The 15,546-nt window shown below is 40.9% G+C and overlaps 1 protein-coding gene across 1 annotated transcript in view; it reads left to right on the top strand.

Annotated features, from left to right (window-relative positions):
* DOCK1 (dedicator of cytokinesis 1) overlaps positions 1 to 15,546 on the top strand; it is a 316,870-nt gene that overhangs the window by 7,347 nt on the left and 293,977 nt on the right. The window contains exons 3-10 of the mRNA XM_035890418.1: positions 707 to 747; positions 2,794 to 2,849; positions 4,396 to 4,492; positions 8,980 to 9,128; positions 12,594 to 12,729; positions 13,487 to 13,644; positions 14,192 to 14,273; positions 14,710 to 14,845. Coding sequence (XP_035746311.1) covers positions 707 to 747; positions 2,794 to 2,849; positions 4,396 to 4,492; positions 8,980 to 9,128; positions 12,594 to 12,729; positions 13,487 to 13,644; positions 14,192 to 14,273; positions 14,710 to 14,845 — 855 coding nt within the window. The remainder of the gene's footprint in view (positions 1 to 706; positions 748 to 2,793; positions 2,850 to 4,395; positions 4,493 to 8,979; positions 9,129 to 12,593; positions 12,730 to 13,486; positions 13,645 to 14,191; positions 14,274 to 14,709; positions 14,846 to 15,546) is intronic.

Raw genomic sequence — 15,546 nt, 5'->3', positions numbered from 1 at the left:
GCTTGGTGGCACTTGGCATCCAGCCAAGGGCAAACCACCACCCTGTAACGGTGATTGCTTGTAGATGTGTCATGAACTGGGGGGACGGTATAAATGAGATGTTGCCTCCTGGTTTTCCAGGCATGGCCACCTGTATGGCACGGGCTGAATAATCGTGTGGCATCGGGGCCGCTGCGGGGCGGGTGTTTGCTGCCTCGTGCTGAATTAGGGTGGCGGGGCTCCTTTTGCTTTTATATTTCGATATATTTGTGCATCCCAAAGTATTCCTGTTTTCTGCTGAGATGACAAGTGGCTGAACTAGGTTTGGAAACTTGCGTTTGTGGAACTTAAATAGGCTTTAAAATCAAATTAAGCAAACGGTGCATCTTCGTAAAGTGGATGCTCGTAAGCTGGTTTTGTTTATGTTGGTAAATGACAAATTGAAGTGAATGACGATGAAATGCATCACATGAAACGCCATCTCTGCCCTGTAGTCTTCTCCATCAGTTTGATCGTTGTCACTGGTTTTTATAGCTTCCAAGAAGACTCGTTTTACCCACGATATTAATCCTGTAAGGAGTTTAAATTCGGGTGGGGGGTGCGTGTGCATGTTGGCCAGGGGTGGAGCGTGATCGGAAGCCACGCTAAGGTGTGCTCAGCTGAGGAGGAAAAGCTGCTGGGTGACATGAATGAACTTTTTAATGCTTTTTCCCTTTTTCCCTCCTAGGTTGGTACAGAGGTTATACACTACGAAAAAAATCCAAGAAGGTAAGCGTTGCCAGAGCGGCGTGCTTGTTTTTCTCTTGGACAGAGATGCTTTCCGGCGTTGGGTGTGTTGTTCTAACGGGAGATCTCTGGCACGTGCTGCGTTACTGCGTGGGAGCAATTCACCGCGTGTCCACAGCTCCTGTAACAACTGCCGGCGTGTGCTCTCAACCTGGAGTAAATGCGGATTCTTCGAGTTAACTGAAACTTCTTTGAGCAAGGCCTAAAGCTGAGCTGCAATTAAATTTTTGCAATTTAAGGGCATATGTATATAAAGTTGCTATAGATGGGTTGATGTGCATCACCGTGTCTTCTGCGGTAAGTGGTGTCCCAGAGCCTCTGCCTCAGTAAAAAGTTCAGAACTTTATGTTCCAGTTGAGCCGTTTAGAGGCCGACACTTTGCCTTGCTGTCTGTTAAATAACCTTTTGCTTATAAAACGCAATCGCATCTTGGAAAGCGATACCGAGGTCTGCGTGGTGATTTTCAGTCGTTCGGTGCGAGAGGGGGAGTGATCTTCTGCAGGGTAATTTTGCCTGGTTGTTAGGCTTCCAGCGTGCATGAAGGGCTGCTGTTTATGGCAGCCTTTCTGAAATAAAAAGAAAGGAAACGGCACAAATACAGCTTATAACATCGTGTTTTATATTTTTAGCGTTTTACTTTATAGTAGTAATTAACCAGAATTAAATGACTTTTGGTTTTGCTTCTTTTTTTTGCTTCAAGTAAACCACTTAAAATGTAACGTTTGCCTGCAGAGGTGCATTTGGAGTTGCGTCTGCATGTCTAAAAGCACAGAGCTGGGTTGTGTGGTTCGTCCCACCCATTTCCTAACCAGGCCTGTTCTATGGCTTTTCTATTCTAGTTGTGATGTTTTCTTTTTTTGGAAATGCACAAAATTTCTTATGAACCATATTTCACGACCGTGCCTTGTACAGCCTAAGAAGCAATTACATATTTTTCTTGGCTTAAATGAATTCCATGTGTCGCTGCGTTTGTCTGACTGCTGCTAAATGTAGTGATATATATATATATATTTTTTTTTTTTTTCTTTTACCGGAACTAAAAGACACACTCCTTGCCCCCCACCAGCTACAGAAACTGGAGCTTTCTGAGAATTTCTTTTTAGATTTAGATGATTAGAAAACTGAACTACTACCTCAAAGGTTGAGGAACTTGATTTTCTCAGCTTAACTTGAATTGTTTTTTAATACGAGGTTACACTATTTTGAGACTGTTATTGTATATCTGGAATCTTGAGGTTAGTTTAGAATACCTTTTTCAGAAAAGCAGTGCTGTCGTTTGCCAGTACTGACTGTTGCAGAGGTTCTTGGCTTGTAGCCCTAAGGATGGGTTGGTGGTGGATGACTCCACGTTACCTATAGTCCATGCATTATCGGTTGCAATGCAGGATGCGTGCGTTCTGCGCGTGCCCGTTTATTTCACGGCGAGGCAGCCCAGTATACTGCCCATCCTCATGTAACGTTTATTTTAATGGGAAGCCTGGAAACACTGGAGAAAACGCTTTGGGAACAGAGGCGATGTCTTATAGCAGGGTAAGAAAGCTTGGTTAGATGTGAGGAGAAGCAGGCAGCCGACCTGGGTCATGGGCAAAAATGTCATGTTGGAGTAGATCTGCATAAAATCATCTGTCTTTCACGCTTCCAAAAGGAAATCTGTCTTAAATTGCATCTGTATATAATCATCCTGACCTGGAGAATCGTGGCGAACTGTACCTTGAACTGGGGGGGTGGAACACCCCTTTGCAGGGTGTCTCTGCTGGTTTCTTCAATATTGTGAAGATAGGTTTAAAAATACAGGGTGTGTGTTTGCTAAGGTCGCAATAACACCTTCGTGAAATGCAATACAAAATGCAAATATACATTAAAAAAAAACCCCAAAACACCGCAAAAGAACTACTCTGATGCTTAAGAGGATGTGAATGGCTCTGCAGACCTGGCAATGTGTCTTGGCATATTTTTTACATAATAGGTACGATATGTTGTGTGCAACTGATTATTTAAAACATTTTTTTTCCTCTCTCCCTCTCAAAGGGCATATTTCCTGCCTCCTATATACATCTTAAAGAAGCAATAGTTGAAGGCAAGGGGTAAGTTGGTTTGAAAATAATTAAAATCCATTTTCTTATTGGTATTGATATAATTTTGGTGTATTATCAGCTAACTTACACTTGTTTCTAGTTAGTTAAGGAGCCATTGATGAAAATGTGTGTGGTTTTTTGGTTTTTTTTTTTTTGAGTATTTTAAATTGGTAGTTCACCACGAGTTCGAAGGTGCTGTCATCAGCAGCGCTTCTGGCTAGTACTGTCCTGAGCTGCTTCGTCGTACGGTTGAGCTAGAGCATAACCTACTCTGTATTAATGTAAATGTTTCAGAAGAATTAATAATTTACCATTTCTCTTTATAACTTTTATTATTCTCTCAACTAATAATTATCTAGATTAACTTCTTCCACTCCCTGCCCCCTGCTTTAGTTCTAATTTCAGTTTTCCCAACTTCTTTTATCTTCCAGCCTTTGAGTCCTAGGGCTTCTGCCTGGTATATTAAAAGAGGCCTTTGATACGAGACACCTTTCTTTTATGCAGATGAAATTCAAGTAATTTCTTAATTCCCTTTTCAGTTAATCTTGTAGACTGGACTACTCATTGAAAACTGTTAGCTGGGCATTGATTTCTGCCTTACCGAGCAGTTCTGTCGAATTGTTGATTTTGTGATTCTCCGGCTCCCTTGCCTGATGGGTGCGATGCTAAATAGTTTGGGCTGGTTTTTGTTATTTAATAGCTGTTAAAGTCCAGATCTTTATATATACAAATCAACATTGCTGGACATGCATGTAAAAGTTCCTGACATTGATACAAAAGTTTAGTTTAAGAAAAAAAAAAAAAAAGAAAAAAAACCCCAACCAAATCCCAGAAGAAAATGTCAAGTGAAACTAATAAATAATTACCCAGGTATGAAATGGAGTGAAACAGGATTAAAATATTTTATTCCTTTGTGCCTGATTTATTTTTATACGCTGTTAAATATGTAAATGATAAAACTACTAAACATGAGATTGCTGCATAATGACATCTTTCTTGCTGATTACAAAACTGCCTTTAAGTACCCCACTTCTGAAATATTAAAAGATCTAGCTGTTGTTTCTTACTTTCACGGCACGTAATTTTAAAACAAGTCATACAGAAACTTCATGGTAATGACTTGTTCTTTGCAAGGTTGGTGTTTTGAAAAACAATTACGCGTTAGTATCCTGGTATGCAGGTTGTGCATATCTGGCTTTTGTCTTTGATGCTTCTTCCAAAATTAGTATCTCCATAATAAATGATGTGGCGAGGTATGTACTGGTATTGTTACCTTGTGAGTATAGAAACAGGGAGAATTAAAGAAAAAAAAGCGTGAGCTCCGTAGCGTAGGCTCAGCCCACCAAAGTGGGTGGTGGTACGCAAAGTACGCTGCTGCTTCTGTATGGGATGATAGGTTCTTTGTTAACTTACAAATTTGCAGTATGTGACGTTATTTTCAATCCTGTCGTTATTGAATCGGTTTTGGAAACGAACAGTTCCTTCTTAGAAATGATTCTGCCATCCTACCCACAGCCACTACTTAATTCAACCTTTTTTTTCTCTTCCTCTTAAGACAACACGAAACGGTCATCCCCAATGAGCTCCCCTTGATTCAGGAGGTGACCACCACGCTGCGGGAATGGTCTATCATATGGCGGCAGTTATACGTTGTAAGTATCAGCTTAGGAGAACGTTTACAATACTGTACAGTCTGTGAAAAGAGTGATGCTATGAAGGTGCAGTGAGAAGTATGGAGGAACTGTTCATGGAATTCCGCTTCTAAAGGCTACTTTTAATGCTGCAAAGCTATTTAGCGTCGTCTGTGTTAAGGCACAAATCTCAGTAGTGTTTCTTTTGTGTGTTTTCTCAAATAGTGTGCACACCAGGGTAGGTTTAGACTAGATATAAGGAAGAAGTTCTTTACAATGAGGGTGGTGAAACACTGGAACAGGTTGCCCAGAGAGGTAGTGGAGGCCCCATCCCTGGAAGCATTCAAGGCCAGGTTGGACGGGGCTGTGAGCAACCTGATCTAGTTAGCGGTGTCCCTGGTCCTGCAGGGGGGTTGGACTAGATGACCTCTGGGGGTCCCTTCCAACCCAAAACATTCTATGATTCTATGATTCTTGTGTAGAATTAGGTTTTTACAGAGTGTTACCTTGATCTAGCCACAAATTCTTGTGCTGTTATGACCCCTTTTTCATGGGGCGCTACTATACAGAATACATTGGATTTTTAAGATATGTATTATTTTTTTCCAAATCTGTAGACAATTATATTAAAGGAATTAAGAAAATGGATTTGAGGGCAGTTCTTAAGGCTGTTGATCTGTGTTATGAAAAAATTGAATATTGGGTGTTGAATTAGTGAGTGTAAACTTAAATCTTGAAAAAATCATCAGTGTACGCCTGTAACCTCTCAGTATTCTTGTACTTGAAGTTGGTTGTTCCCAGTTTATCTTGATCTTAAGTTACATGCCTGATTATTTTCATACACTTAAGTTCCAAGCAAATAAGAATATATTCTTAGAAGTGTATAGTAATAAGCATTTGCATTGATAATCTCTCAGATGGGATAATAGAAAAATACAATAGCCATGCAACCACACATATTAACGTGCTCCTAAGGTCTAAAGAGTGTTCAAATGTACACTTAAAAATGCAGTTCCGATGTAAAGCAACAGCGTGTTGTGGGGTACCCTAGCTCAAGACTTCTCATCCTTTTGTCTAAGGTCACTGTAACAAGACAACAGGAACCTGGAAGTCTTATGTTTAAAGTAGGGCTTAATGCACAGTCTGTTTGTTATAAATACTTTTGAAATGCTCTATCATAAAAGCGCAAGCTGTGTGATGACAATGCTAACTGGAAACAAAGATGTTTGTGTTCCCTAGTGTGGATTTTAATCACACCCATGAAAATAAAGATTAAAAATACAGTATGCTGGAAGTGATGCAGCGTTGCGGTAGATGAGATGAAGGCTAATGCGCTATATGAAGAGAAACATATATTAAAGAGAGAGCTTGAGCATGATGGAGATACTGGAGAGGTCATGTGTTGAGGCGCAAGGAAGAAGTGGACAGGCAGAAGCAAACTGGGAGCAGAATCTGAAGAGGGCGCTGAGAAGATCTTTGTGCTTGGTTCCACTGCTGTGTGCCGCTGAGGAGAGCGAGGGTCACGTTTTGACCCTGATGTCTTTTTGCGGGGATTATCCTGAGTATGAAATTGCATACTGTTTAATGTCAGAGAAACACAACTTGCAGGACCACACAAGACTGGCGGTGCACGTATAATAAGAAAGGAGGAATAGCAAGAGAACAGTGTTAGAAGTTTTCCTACCAAGACTTGTGTGTGCTTTTTATAGCAGTAACTTAGGAAATGATAAAATTCTCCTAGTGTGGGAATCACTTGTCCTAACCGTTAATGTTTAACGTCTCATTTGTCATGCATTTACTTCCATGAAGACACATGGACAGCTGAACAATACTGCAGTGCTTTGCTAAGAACTTTGAGTTCAAGAGCAGGCAAGGTGTGACGCTACCAGTGCCCTCAGTTTGGGGGCAGAAAGGGTTCCAGTGCCTGTTACAGCTTTAGTCTGAGCAAGTAGATCACTTAATGAGTTTGTTTATAGTTGGTGTGTCAAGGATATCTGCTGGATTAATTGCATGTCGTCAACTGCCATAAAGAACATTAGTGCACTGGGATTGCCTTTTCAAGGGAAATCTGGTTTACTGGAGGTAGCTGGTTTCAAACTGGTCAATCTGCAGGCTAGGCAGATATTCCGTGTTGTCCACATCTTGCATATCGAAAGTCATTAAATGACCACATTTACACCTTTATTCAGTTTTTCATTTCTGCTTGCAGTTTTATTTGCAGATAGCAGAGGATGTGGCATGTTCTTCATCTCGCTAGTTTATGATTGCCTGCAGCGTTGAAAATCAAGAACCTCTTTCCCATTTGGATTTGTCTGTATTTAGCTTCCAGCCATATGTGCCTGTTGTGTCTTTCTCTGCTACATTAAAGAGCTTTTAATAATGGGTATTTTCTCTCTGTGAAGGTTCTCGCACTATAATCAAGTCAGCTTTTTGATAATCTGAACAGACTGAAGTCTTCACAGTTAGATTTTTTTTTTTCCCCTGAGTCTTTGAGTCATTATATTCTTCTCCCGCACCTTCTGCAGTTTTTCATTGTCTTTTATATGTAGTGGAGAATTTTATTTTAATTATTTAATTGTTCCAGTTGTTTTCAGTCTAATAAGGCCTGGGTGTAGCCTGAGTGAAAAACAGCTACGTGGAGCCTGAGTAATTAATTGATGTAGGGTGTTTAGAAAGACCTGCTCTTTTTAAGAGTGCATTGAACTAATGGCTTAGATTTTGAGGGTTGCAAAGACAGTAAGAGAGGCTGCTTCTGGGTAAGATCAAAGCATTCAGGGCCTCTGCGTTGTCTTTGTATCGACGTTATCTTTCACAATAAAAATAAAGGCCGTCATTCTGCAACTTCAGTTTTGCCTAGTATTGTTTGCGCTAAAATTGCTGTGTATATGTAGGCTAGGCAGATATTCCGTGTTGTCCACATCTTGCATATCGAAAGTCATTAAATGACCACATTTACACCTTTATTCAGTTTTTCATTTCTGCTTGCAGTTTTATTTGCAGATAGCAGAGGATGTGGCATGTTCTTCATCTCGCTAGTTTATGATTGCCTGCAGCGTTGAAAATCAAGAACCTCTTTCCCATTTGGATTTGTCTGTATTTAGCTTCCAGCCATATGTGCCTGTTGTGTCTTTCTCTGCTACATTAAAGAGCTTTTAATAATGGGTATTTTCTCTCTGTGAAGGTTCTCGCACTATAATCAAGTCAGCTTTTTGATAATCTGAACAGACTGAAGTCTTCACAGTTAGATTTTTTTTTTTTTCCCCTGAGTCTTTGAGTCATTATATTCTTCTCCCGCACCTTCTGCAGTTTTTCATTGTCTTTTATATGTAGTGGAGAATTTTATTTTAATTATTTAATTGTTCCAGTTGTTTTCAGTCTAATAAGGCCTGGGTGTAGCCTGAGTGAAAAACAGCTACGTGGAGCCTGAGTAATTAATTGATGTAGGGTGTTTAGAAAGACCTGCTCTTTTTAAGAGTGCATTGAACTAATGGCTTAGATTTTGAGGGTTGCAAAGACAGTAAGAGAGGCTGCTTCTGGGTAAGATCAAAGCATTCAGGGCCTCTGCGTTGTCTTTGTATCGACGTTATCTTTCACAATAAAAATAAAGGCCGTCATTCTGCAACTTCAGTTTTGCCTAGTATTGTTTGCGCTAAAATTGCTGTGTATATGTGCTGTCCACAGTGTAAACCAACCTGTCAAATCCTGTTTTGTGGTTCAAGATTTGATCTTTTGTCTCTGAATGCATATGTGTATGGGCACGCATATAGACAACGCTCTGGAAGAGGTTTCTTCCATAGAGAAAACACTCTGGAAAAGAGATTTCTTCCATTGTAAGCCTGGGACTTTATTTTCCCGTGTCCTAGCTTAGCTGAGTGTTGCCAAGAAAAGTTGGTGTATGCTGCTGGCACTATTTAATATCCATAGTTCCAGCCTTTATGAACAATTCAGGTATTTAACTTCCTGTAAGGTTGAGTGCTCTCCTGGTTTTCCACTTTCCTTCAGACGTTAGCTGTGGACTCGTAAGGTAGTGGTGTGCTCAACTTTGCACACCGAGGAGTTGTAAAGTCTTGCTCTGAAGATGTAACTACGGGGGGAAAAGGGTTCTCTAACGTGCTGCAGATGGAGTGCTCCAGAACTTGAGCTTCTTGCTGTTAAAATGCATCGGTTTTAGTCCCATTCCACTCGGTGTAGAGGGTCATGGAATAAAGTTACTCTCAACCAAGAAAAGAACGTCCTTCCCTTGAATGCCTGTTCTGAATACAGTATGAGCTGGGTTTTAAGGTAACATAAACGCACACATTTATGCTTATTTAGATACCTAAAGCAGTGTGTAAGGATCTTTGTATGCAGTGTTCTGTGCTATAGAAAGTTAGACTCCTGTTGTAGAGCTAACTGTAGACTCTTACCCTTTTGAGTTTGTACTTTATAATTGGAATTTATTACATGTGTTTAAAAGATGCTCAATAGACTTCAAAACTAACATCTACCCATCTCTTTCCTCCAAACAGCAAGATAACAGGGAAATGTTTCGCAGTGTACGGCACATGATATATGATCTTATCGAGTGGAGATCTCAAATACTGTCTGGGACCCTGCCCCAAGATGAGCTCAAAGAATTGAAAAAGAAAGTGACTGCCAAAATTGATTATGGCAACAGGTTTGTGAACGATATTTTCCAAGTGTTTATGCTTAAAACCAAACCGGCTTGTGTAATAGACGTTAGCTGTCAACGGCTTTTTGCAAGATTCTTTTATTCCCGTATTTATGGGGATGTAATAGTGGTGTATTACCAGTCCTGCTGTAGAAAGACAAAGAATGAAGTTGATAGCATCTTTACAGTATGGTATGAATTATAATATGTAAAGTGAAATCAATATGTAACTCTCGCTCGTTTGATGATGATGATAGCAATTTGGTACTGGTATGAAGTTGTAATTTTTAAGGTCAATTGAAAAGTGCAAGTATTGCCTCCATGCAAAATATAATTTAAACTCTGCTTGCTTCTGCAGCATAAACAGTTGTTGCCTTCTCAACACCACCAGCTGCGTGTGCCCTGAAGTCACTTAGCTGTAATGTGATGCTGAAGGACTTGGCTCCGAAGCATCGTTTAGCTCATTGTTCCTCTACTTATATAGTACCCAGCTTGTGCCAGAAGATTAACAGACAGATTTAATAAAAGAAAGTATCTATTTAACAGAAGAGAATGGAAATTGTGGAGGAAATATTTACCACAAAAAAAAAGGCAGCAGTATAGGTCGCATATGTCAGACGTGTTTGTAATTCAGACATACTAACTCTCCAAACAGTGGTCTGGATTTAAGTAAAATTCTTTTAAATACGAGTTTCAGGCTACAAGTTGTCTGTACAGTGATGACGTTCCATTTTGATTGAAAATGAGAAATCGTATCTTACACTTCAATCAGGAAATTATTTGAAGCAGTGCTTCGAATACAGAGAGGCAGCGTCCTAGTACTGCGCACCTGGGGACTGAAAAAGTTTCCAGCAAGCCAGTCTTTAAATCCCTTGTGATGAAAATAACTCATCAGACTTCAGCTATTTGTGTTTTATTCCATAGGAGCTGCCAAATTTGCAGTATTTCTGTTCATGCACTTTATCAGCAAAAGCTGTGATTTAAAGAAAAAAAAAAAATAAAATTAAAAAATCACCAGTAACTGCATTCAGTTGGTAATTATCATTTATAATCCAAGATATGGACTGTTGTACCTCAGTAGACAACTAACCAGATGTTGTTGGTGTTATTTGTTTGGCTACTGTATTTTACCATCTGGCCAAGGAGTAAAAAAAAAAAAAATAATTAAAAAATCACCAGTAACTGCATTCAGTCGGTAATTATCATTTATAATCCAAGATATGGACTGTTGTACCTCAGTAGACAACTAACCAGATGTTGTTGGTGTTATTTGTTTGGCTACTGTATTTTACCATCTGGCCAAGGAGTTGGTTAAAGGTACTCTGAATAACCTCCAGATGCTCGGCGTTCACATACAATGGAACATCTTGTGCTGTGCTTTATATTCATAATGTTCTGATGGACTAATTAAGGGATCAGAACGCTGTCTGTGGTGTACAGGAGGGGAGTGAATTTGAACTTCTGAGTGAATACTCACAACTGGAAGATGCCATATGTTTCTAATGTAGTCATACATTGACTTTTCTCTAAAATAAGCATGAATGATGATTTCAATATCCAGACAGAATGAATTCATTATGTATTTTATAAATGTTTGCTGATCTAATCATATCCCAACTTTTCCAGTTTTGCAAAATACTGTTTTGTGAATAAGATTTTTCCTATAGATAAAGACAACAATTTCACTGCATGTTGTCAAAATAACTGAGGAAGTAAAAATGGTCGTAGGAATCTGTATGTTTAATGTTTTTCTGAAATTGGGTCGGGTAGTTTTGTTGTGAAAACACTGTGTTTTGTTTTGGTTTTTTTTTTGTTCAGTTGCAAAAATTTGTAACTGGGACACTTAGGAAAAAATTTCAATTTTTTTCCAAGCATCATTTGCAAGTTAAAGGATAAAACAAAGAAATTGAATCAAAGGAGTGTTTGCTTCTAGTTATCTGACAGTCTGTGCAAACATTCTTGTCCCGTTAGTGTGTCGTAGGCTGGGTGATTAGTCTTTCTCTGAATTTCTGAGGTACCTTTTCCTCTGGTCCGGGCGTGTGTCTCTTACAGGAGCTCTCTCCTTTTGCTCATCCAGGGCTGGCGGTTCCGATATGAGTGGCCGGATCTCCTGTGGCTGCTGGCCAGGAAACGGTAGTAGGCAGGAACAAGACCATTTTGGATACTTTTCTGTTTGGTTTCAATGATGAAACCATTTTCTCACTAGAAAATTCATCTGGGAGCTTGGTGGTCCAGGGATGCTTAAGAGAGTTTCGCGATGACTAGGACCGGTTACAGAGCAGAGCTGCGGAGGTGTTGCTTAAGAAGCTGCTGCCTGCGCTCTGCCGCTTGAGTGGTCTTCATCCACCTTTGAATTAATGCAGTGCAATTAATTGGGGGGGTTTCTGGACTGACCCCGCTCAAGGCTTTGTTTCAAACCTCCAGGTTTCCCTCTTGTAAGGGAGGGACGAGGAGTGAATCGCTAAGGGAGCGTGTCTTCGTCGGCCACGGCTCCTGCTCTTCTTCTCACGTCATGTCCAAAGGGGACTTACTCTCAGATAAACCACCAACCTCTGTGTGGCTTATCAGACTCTGCAAGTTTGATTTAAGCTCACTGATCAAACGTATTTCAAAACCAAAGTTACGGCAGCTCCATCACGAGAGGTGGCTACGGAGTTAGAGGAAGAAAATGGGGAGAAGAAGATAGGTAGAGAAACGCGGATCAGGCTAGTCCTGATCTTTTGTTTTTATCCTTGGTTCAGCTGCTAACATGGAAAAATGTGAAAGGTCTTTTCCTAAGACTGGATTTGCTTATGGCAGAAACCTTCCTCTCTGCAGAATGTAATCACAGGCGTTGACATCCTGCTGACAGAAATCTGCCTTCTGCTTTAAATAAAGGGAAGCCACTTACGCCACATTCTACCTCCTAGGTTTTTGCTGAAACAGGAATATGCCTGTTTTGCAGGAGAATGTGGAGTGGGATGGAATGAACTGACCCGATTTGCACGTGGTGTGACTGTAGTGGTTGTTTTTCAGTCAGATGAATCAGAGGAGGAGGCGAAGTCTCTTGCAAATTTAGTTGTTTAAGAAATTACTTCCCCAGCTGCTCCGCTGCCTCGTTTACGTTGGTTCTTTCTGTGCTGGGGAAAAAACAGGATTTCCAGCCAGGGATTTGTTTTTCAGTCAGATGAATCAGAGGAGGAGGCAAAGTCTCTTGCAAATTTAGTTGTTTTAAGAAATTACTTCCCCAGCTGCTCTGCTGCCTCATTTACGTTGGTTCTTTCTGTGCTGGGGGAAAAACAGGATTTCCAGCCAGGGACGGTTATCTCCCGCGTTGGTGACATGTTAAATTGTTTTATCATGTATCAAATATCTTTTTTTTTTCTACCATATGTCAGGTGTGCATGACTTAACGTTAAACTCTCAGCAGGTGTGTTTTAAGCATTTATTTGAGCACTGTTAATTCACAAGCATATTGCTTTGTTTGTTTAGAATTCTTGATTTAGATCTGGTGGTTAGAGATGAAGACGGCAATATTTTGGACCCAGAGCAGACCAGCACGATTAGCCTTTTCAGAGCACATGAAATAGCTTCCAAGCAAGTTGAGGAGAGGCTACAGGAGGAAAAAGTAAGATGTGCTGTGCACTGTAGCTTTTCCTTTTGACACATAAGGCCGTAAACTAACGAGGTGACTCTTATTTTTAGCATTGGTAACAGAGAATTTGTTATGTTCATGAAGAATTACCAGGTTTAAATATTTACATCTTGGCCTGTTTAATTTTCTGCTCAATCCTTTAAAGAGCTTAGTAGAATTTATGATTAAGACCTGTATCAATAAGTCAGCTACATTTGTAGGTTAGTATCAGAGATGCATATATAGCAGGTTTGTATGTTAGGTTGTCACGAGAGTTTATTTTTGAGAATCAAGTAGAATAGTGTCCTTATTATGTTTGTATAATTTCTGTTCGCCAGTCCTGGAAATGTGTTTGTTGAAATACAGGAGGCAAATTTAAAGACATTCATAGACTTGGCGCTCTGTACCTGTCAGAAAAACATCAGACAAAGCAAAGAAAAAAGTTCCTCTTTTTGGTCAGCTATATTTGGGGCTCTATCTTTTGCTCTTTTCCTCCCATTTATTTAGCACTCTTCTTAAGAAGTGAAGGCATCTCTTTTTCTTTTTTTTTCTTCCCCTTATGGTGTGGCACTTCAAGACAGATCCAGAAAATGCAATCTGTTGTAAATCCTAATATAAACAAAGATCAGAGGAGTAGCCGCTCAACAGGAAACGCCTCTTCTTCTGTCTGAAAGGTTTTAGGAAAGTTTTATAGCCGCTGGATATTCGTTGGGCTAAGATAAACTTTGTTTCTTCTGTTCTTGAATTGCAGTCTCAGAAACAGAATATCGATATCAACAGACAAGCCAAGTTTGCTGCCACTCCTTCATTTGCTTTATTTGTAAATTTAAAAAATGTAGTCTGTAAAATAGGAGAAGATGCTGAAGTCCTGATGTCTCTGTATGATCCACTGGAATCAAAATTTATCAGGTTAGTGTACTCCCGGGCGTACTCCTTAATCCGTCCTTACTCAGTTACAGCAGCAGGATGAGAGGGCTTATGAAAACTGCTGTCAAAGGTGTAGGAAAGGGTCATCTGGGAAGGCACAGTGCAGCAGCACGTGGCCATCATGTTCAGCACCGCGTCAGGCAAGTTTCTGCACCTTGGGTAGGTTTTGGGGATTGTGCTTTTCCTCATCGCGCTGTGCAGAACTTAAATGAGATGTGAACACACCTGCAAGGCCATGTGCCCTCGCTTAGCGCCAGCTTTGGCACTAATCTCAGAGTTTGGGTTCTGCATGCCTTGCTTCCTTTAAGAAACTTTTCCTCTTTGTGGCTGAGGAGTTGCTTTCTTTTTATCCGTGGGGGAAATGCCACACAAAGGGGAAATGCCAGCTCTCCGCGAAGTAAAGAGTAATTTGTTTAGGATAAGTAGATTGGGTTTAGAATAGTCTTCTGTAAATTCTGAAGTTTGTTTTAAATACTTACGTTAAAGGAAGCCGTTTAAACAAGAAGTCCTCAAAATATTTTTCTTTCAGTGAAAACTACTTGGTGCGATGGTCAAGCTGTGGACTCCCGAAAGATATAGACAGACTGCATAACCTTCGAGCAGTATTCACCGTAAGTGCATGGGCTTGGTTCAGCTGGCAAACTTTAAAACGCTTGTTTCATAGTTTGTGAATAATTGAGGAATCTAATGGTCTGTATCTGAAATGTGGAGTTACCTCTGCAGGTGATGATCCTGGTGAAGGCTCACATGAGATATTTCTCGTAAGTGGCTACTAAAAATTCTCAACACCTGGCTAAAACCAAAGTTGATCTTTGAAGTTTTAAATTACTAGAAGTGATTTGGCCTCCTGGGCAATTAATTTACACAGAAGTCAGGATAAGACGCTTAAGTACTGTTACAAAACCTCCTTTACTCTGAGAACAGTTTGCTCTGGTGCTAGAGGCTAGCACGGCGAAGGCAAATTCTAAGCAGCAAACCTTCTGCCTGCAAAAATGGAACTTGAATTTCAATTATTATAAAGTAATCTGAAGAAACTCCTATTTCTAGGACCTGGGCAGCAAAGACCTGAAAAGAGAGAAAATCAGTTTTGTCTGTCAGATTGTGCGAGTGGGCAGAATGGAGCTGAGGGACAACAACACGAGAAAACTAACCTCTGGGCTGCGGCGACCTTTTGGAGTAGCAGGTAACTCTGTGCGTTGTATCTGTTTCTATCACATTATGAGTCCAGCTCTGGAGCCCTCAGCACCAGAAGGACATGGACCTGTTGGAGCGGGGCCAGAGGAGGGCTACTAAAATGCTCCGAGGGCTGGAGCCCCTCTGCTAGGAGGCCAGGCTGGGAGAGTTGGGGGTGTTCAGCCTGGAGAAGAGAAGGCTGCGGGCAGAGCTGAGTGCGGCTGGTCAGGGCTTCAAGGGGGCCCAGAGGAAAGGGGGGGACAAGCTTTTTAGTAGGGCCAGCTGGGACAGGACAAGGGGGGATGGCTTTAAACTGATGCAGGGTAGGTTTAGACTGGATCTAAGGCAGAAATTCTTTGCAGTGAGGGTGGTGAAAGCCTGTCAGGGGTTGCCCCGAGAGGGGGTGGAGGCCCCATCCCTGGGACCATTCCAGGCCAGGTTGGCTGGGGCTGTGAGGGGGGTTGGGCTGGGTGACCTCTAGGGGTCCCTTCCAACCCAAAACATTCTATGATTCTGTGTTCTTGCACAGAAAGTTGGGTGTGGGAAACTTGCATGGGCTTGTATAAACCCCACGTTGTTCCCAGGCTCAGGTTAATCTGACTAATTGCTGCGTTGGAGAGTTCACTGTAGCTTTCAGCACTCGCATGTAGCTAGAGATGCTAGAAGTTATTTGCAACATGATGTTATTCTATAGGAAAACTCTGAAATTGC

This window comes from Egretta garzetta, unplaced genomic scaffold (genome assembly GCF_000687185.1).
Source record: "Egretta garzetta isolate BGI_Z169 unplaced genomic scaffold, ASM68718v1 scaffold152, whole genome shotgun sequence".
NCBI lineage: Eukaryota > Metazoa > Chordata > Aves > Pelecaniformes > Ardeidae > Egretta > Egretta garzetta.
This window is presented reverse-complemented; position numbering and strand designations above follow the sequence as displayed.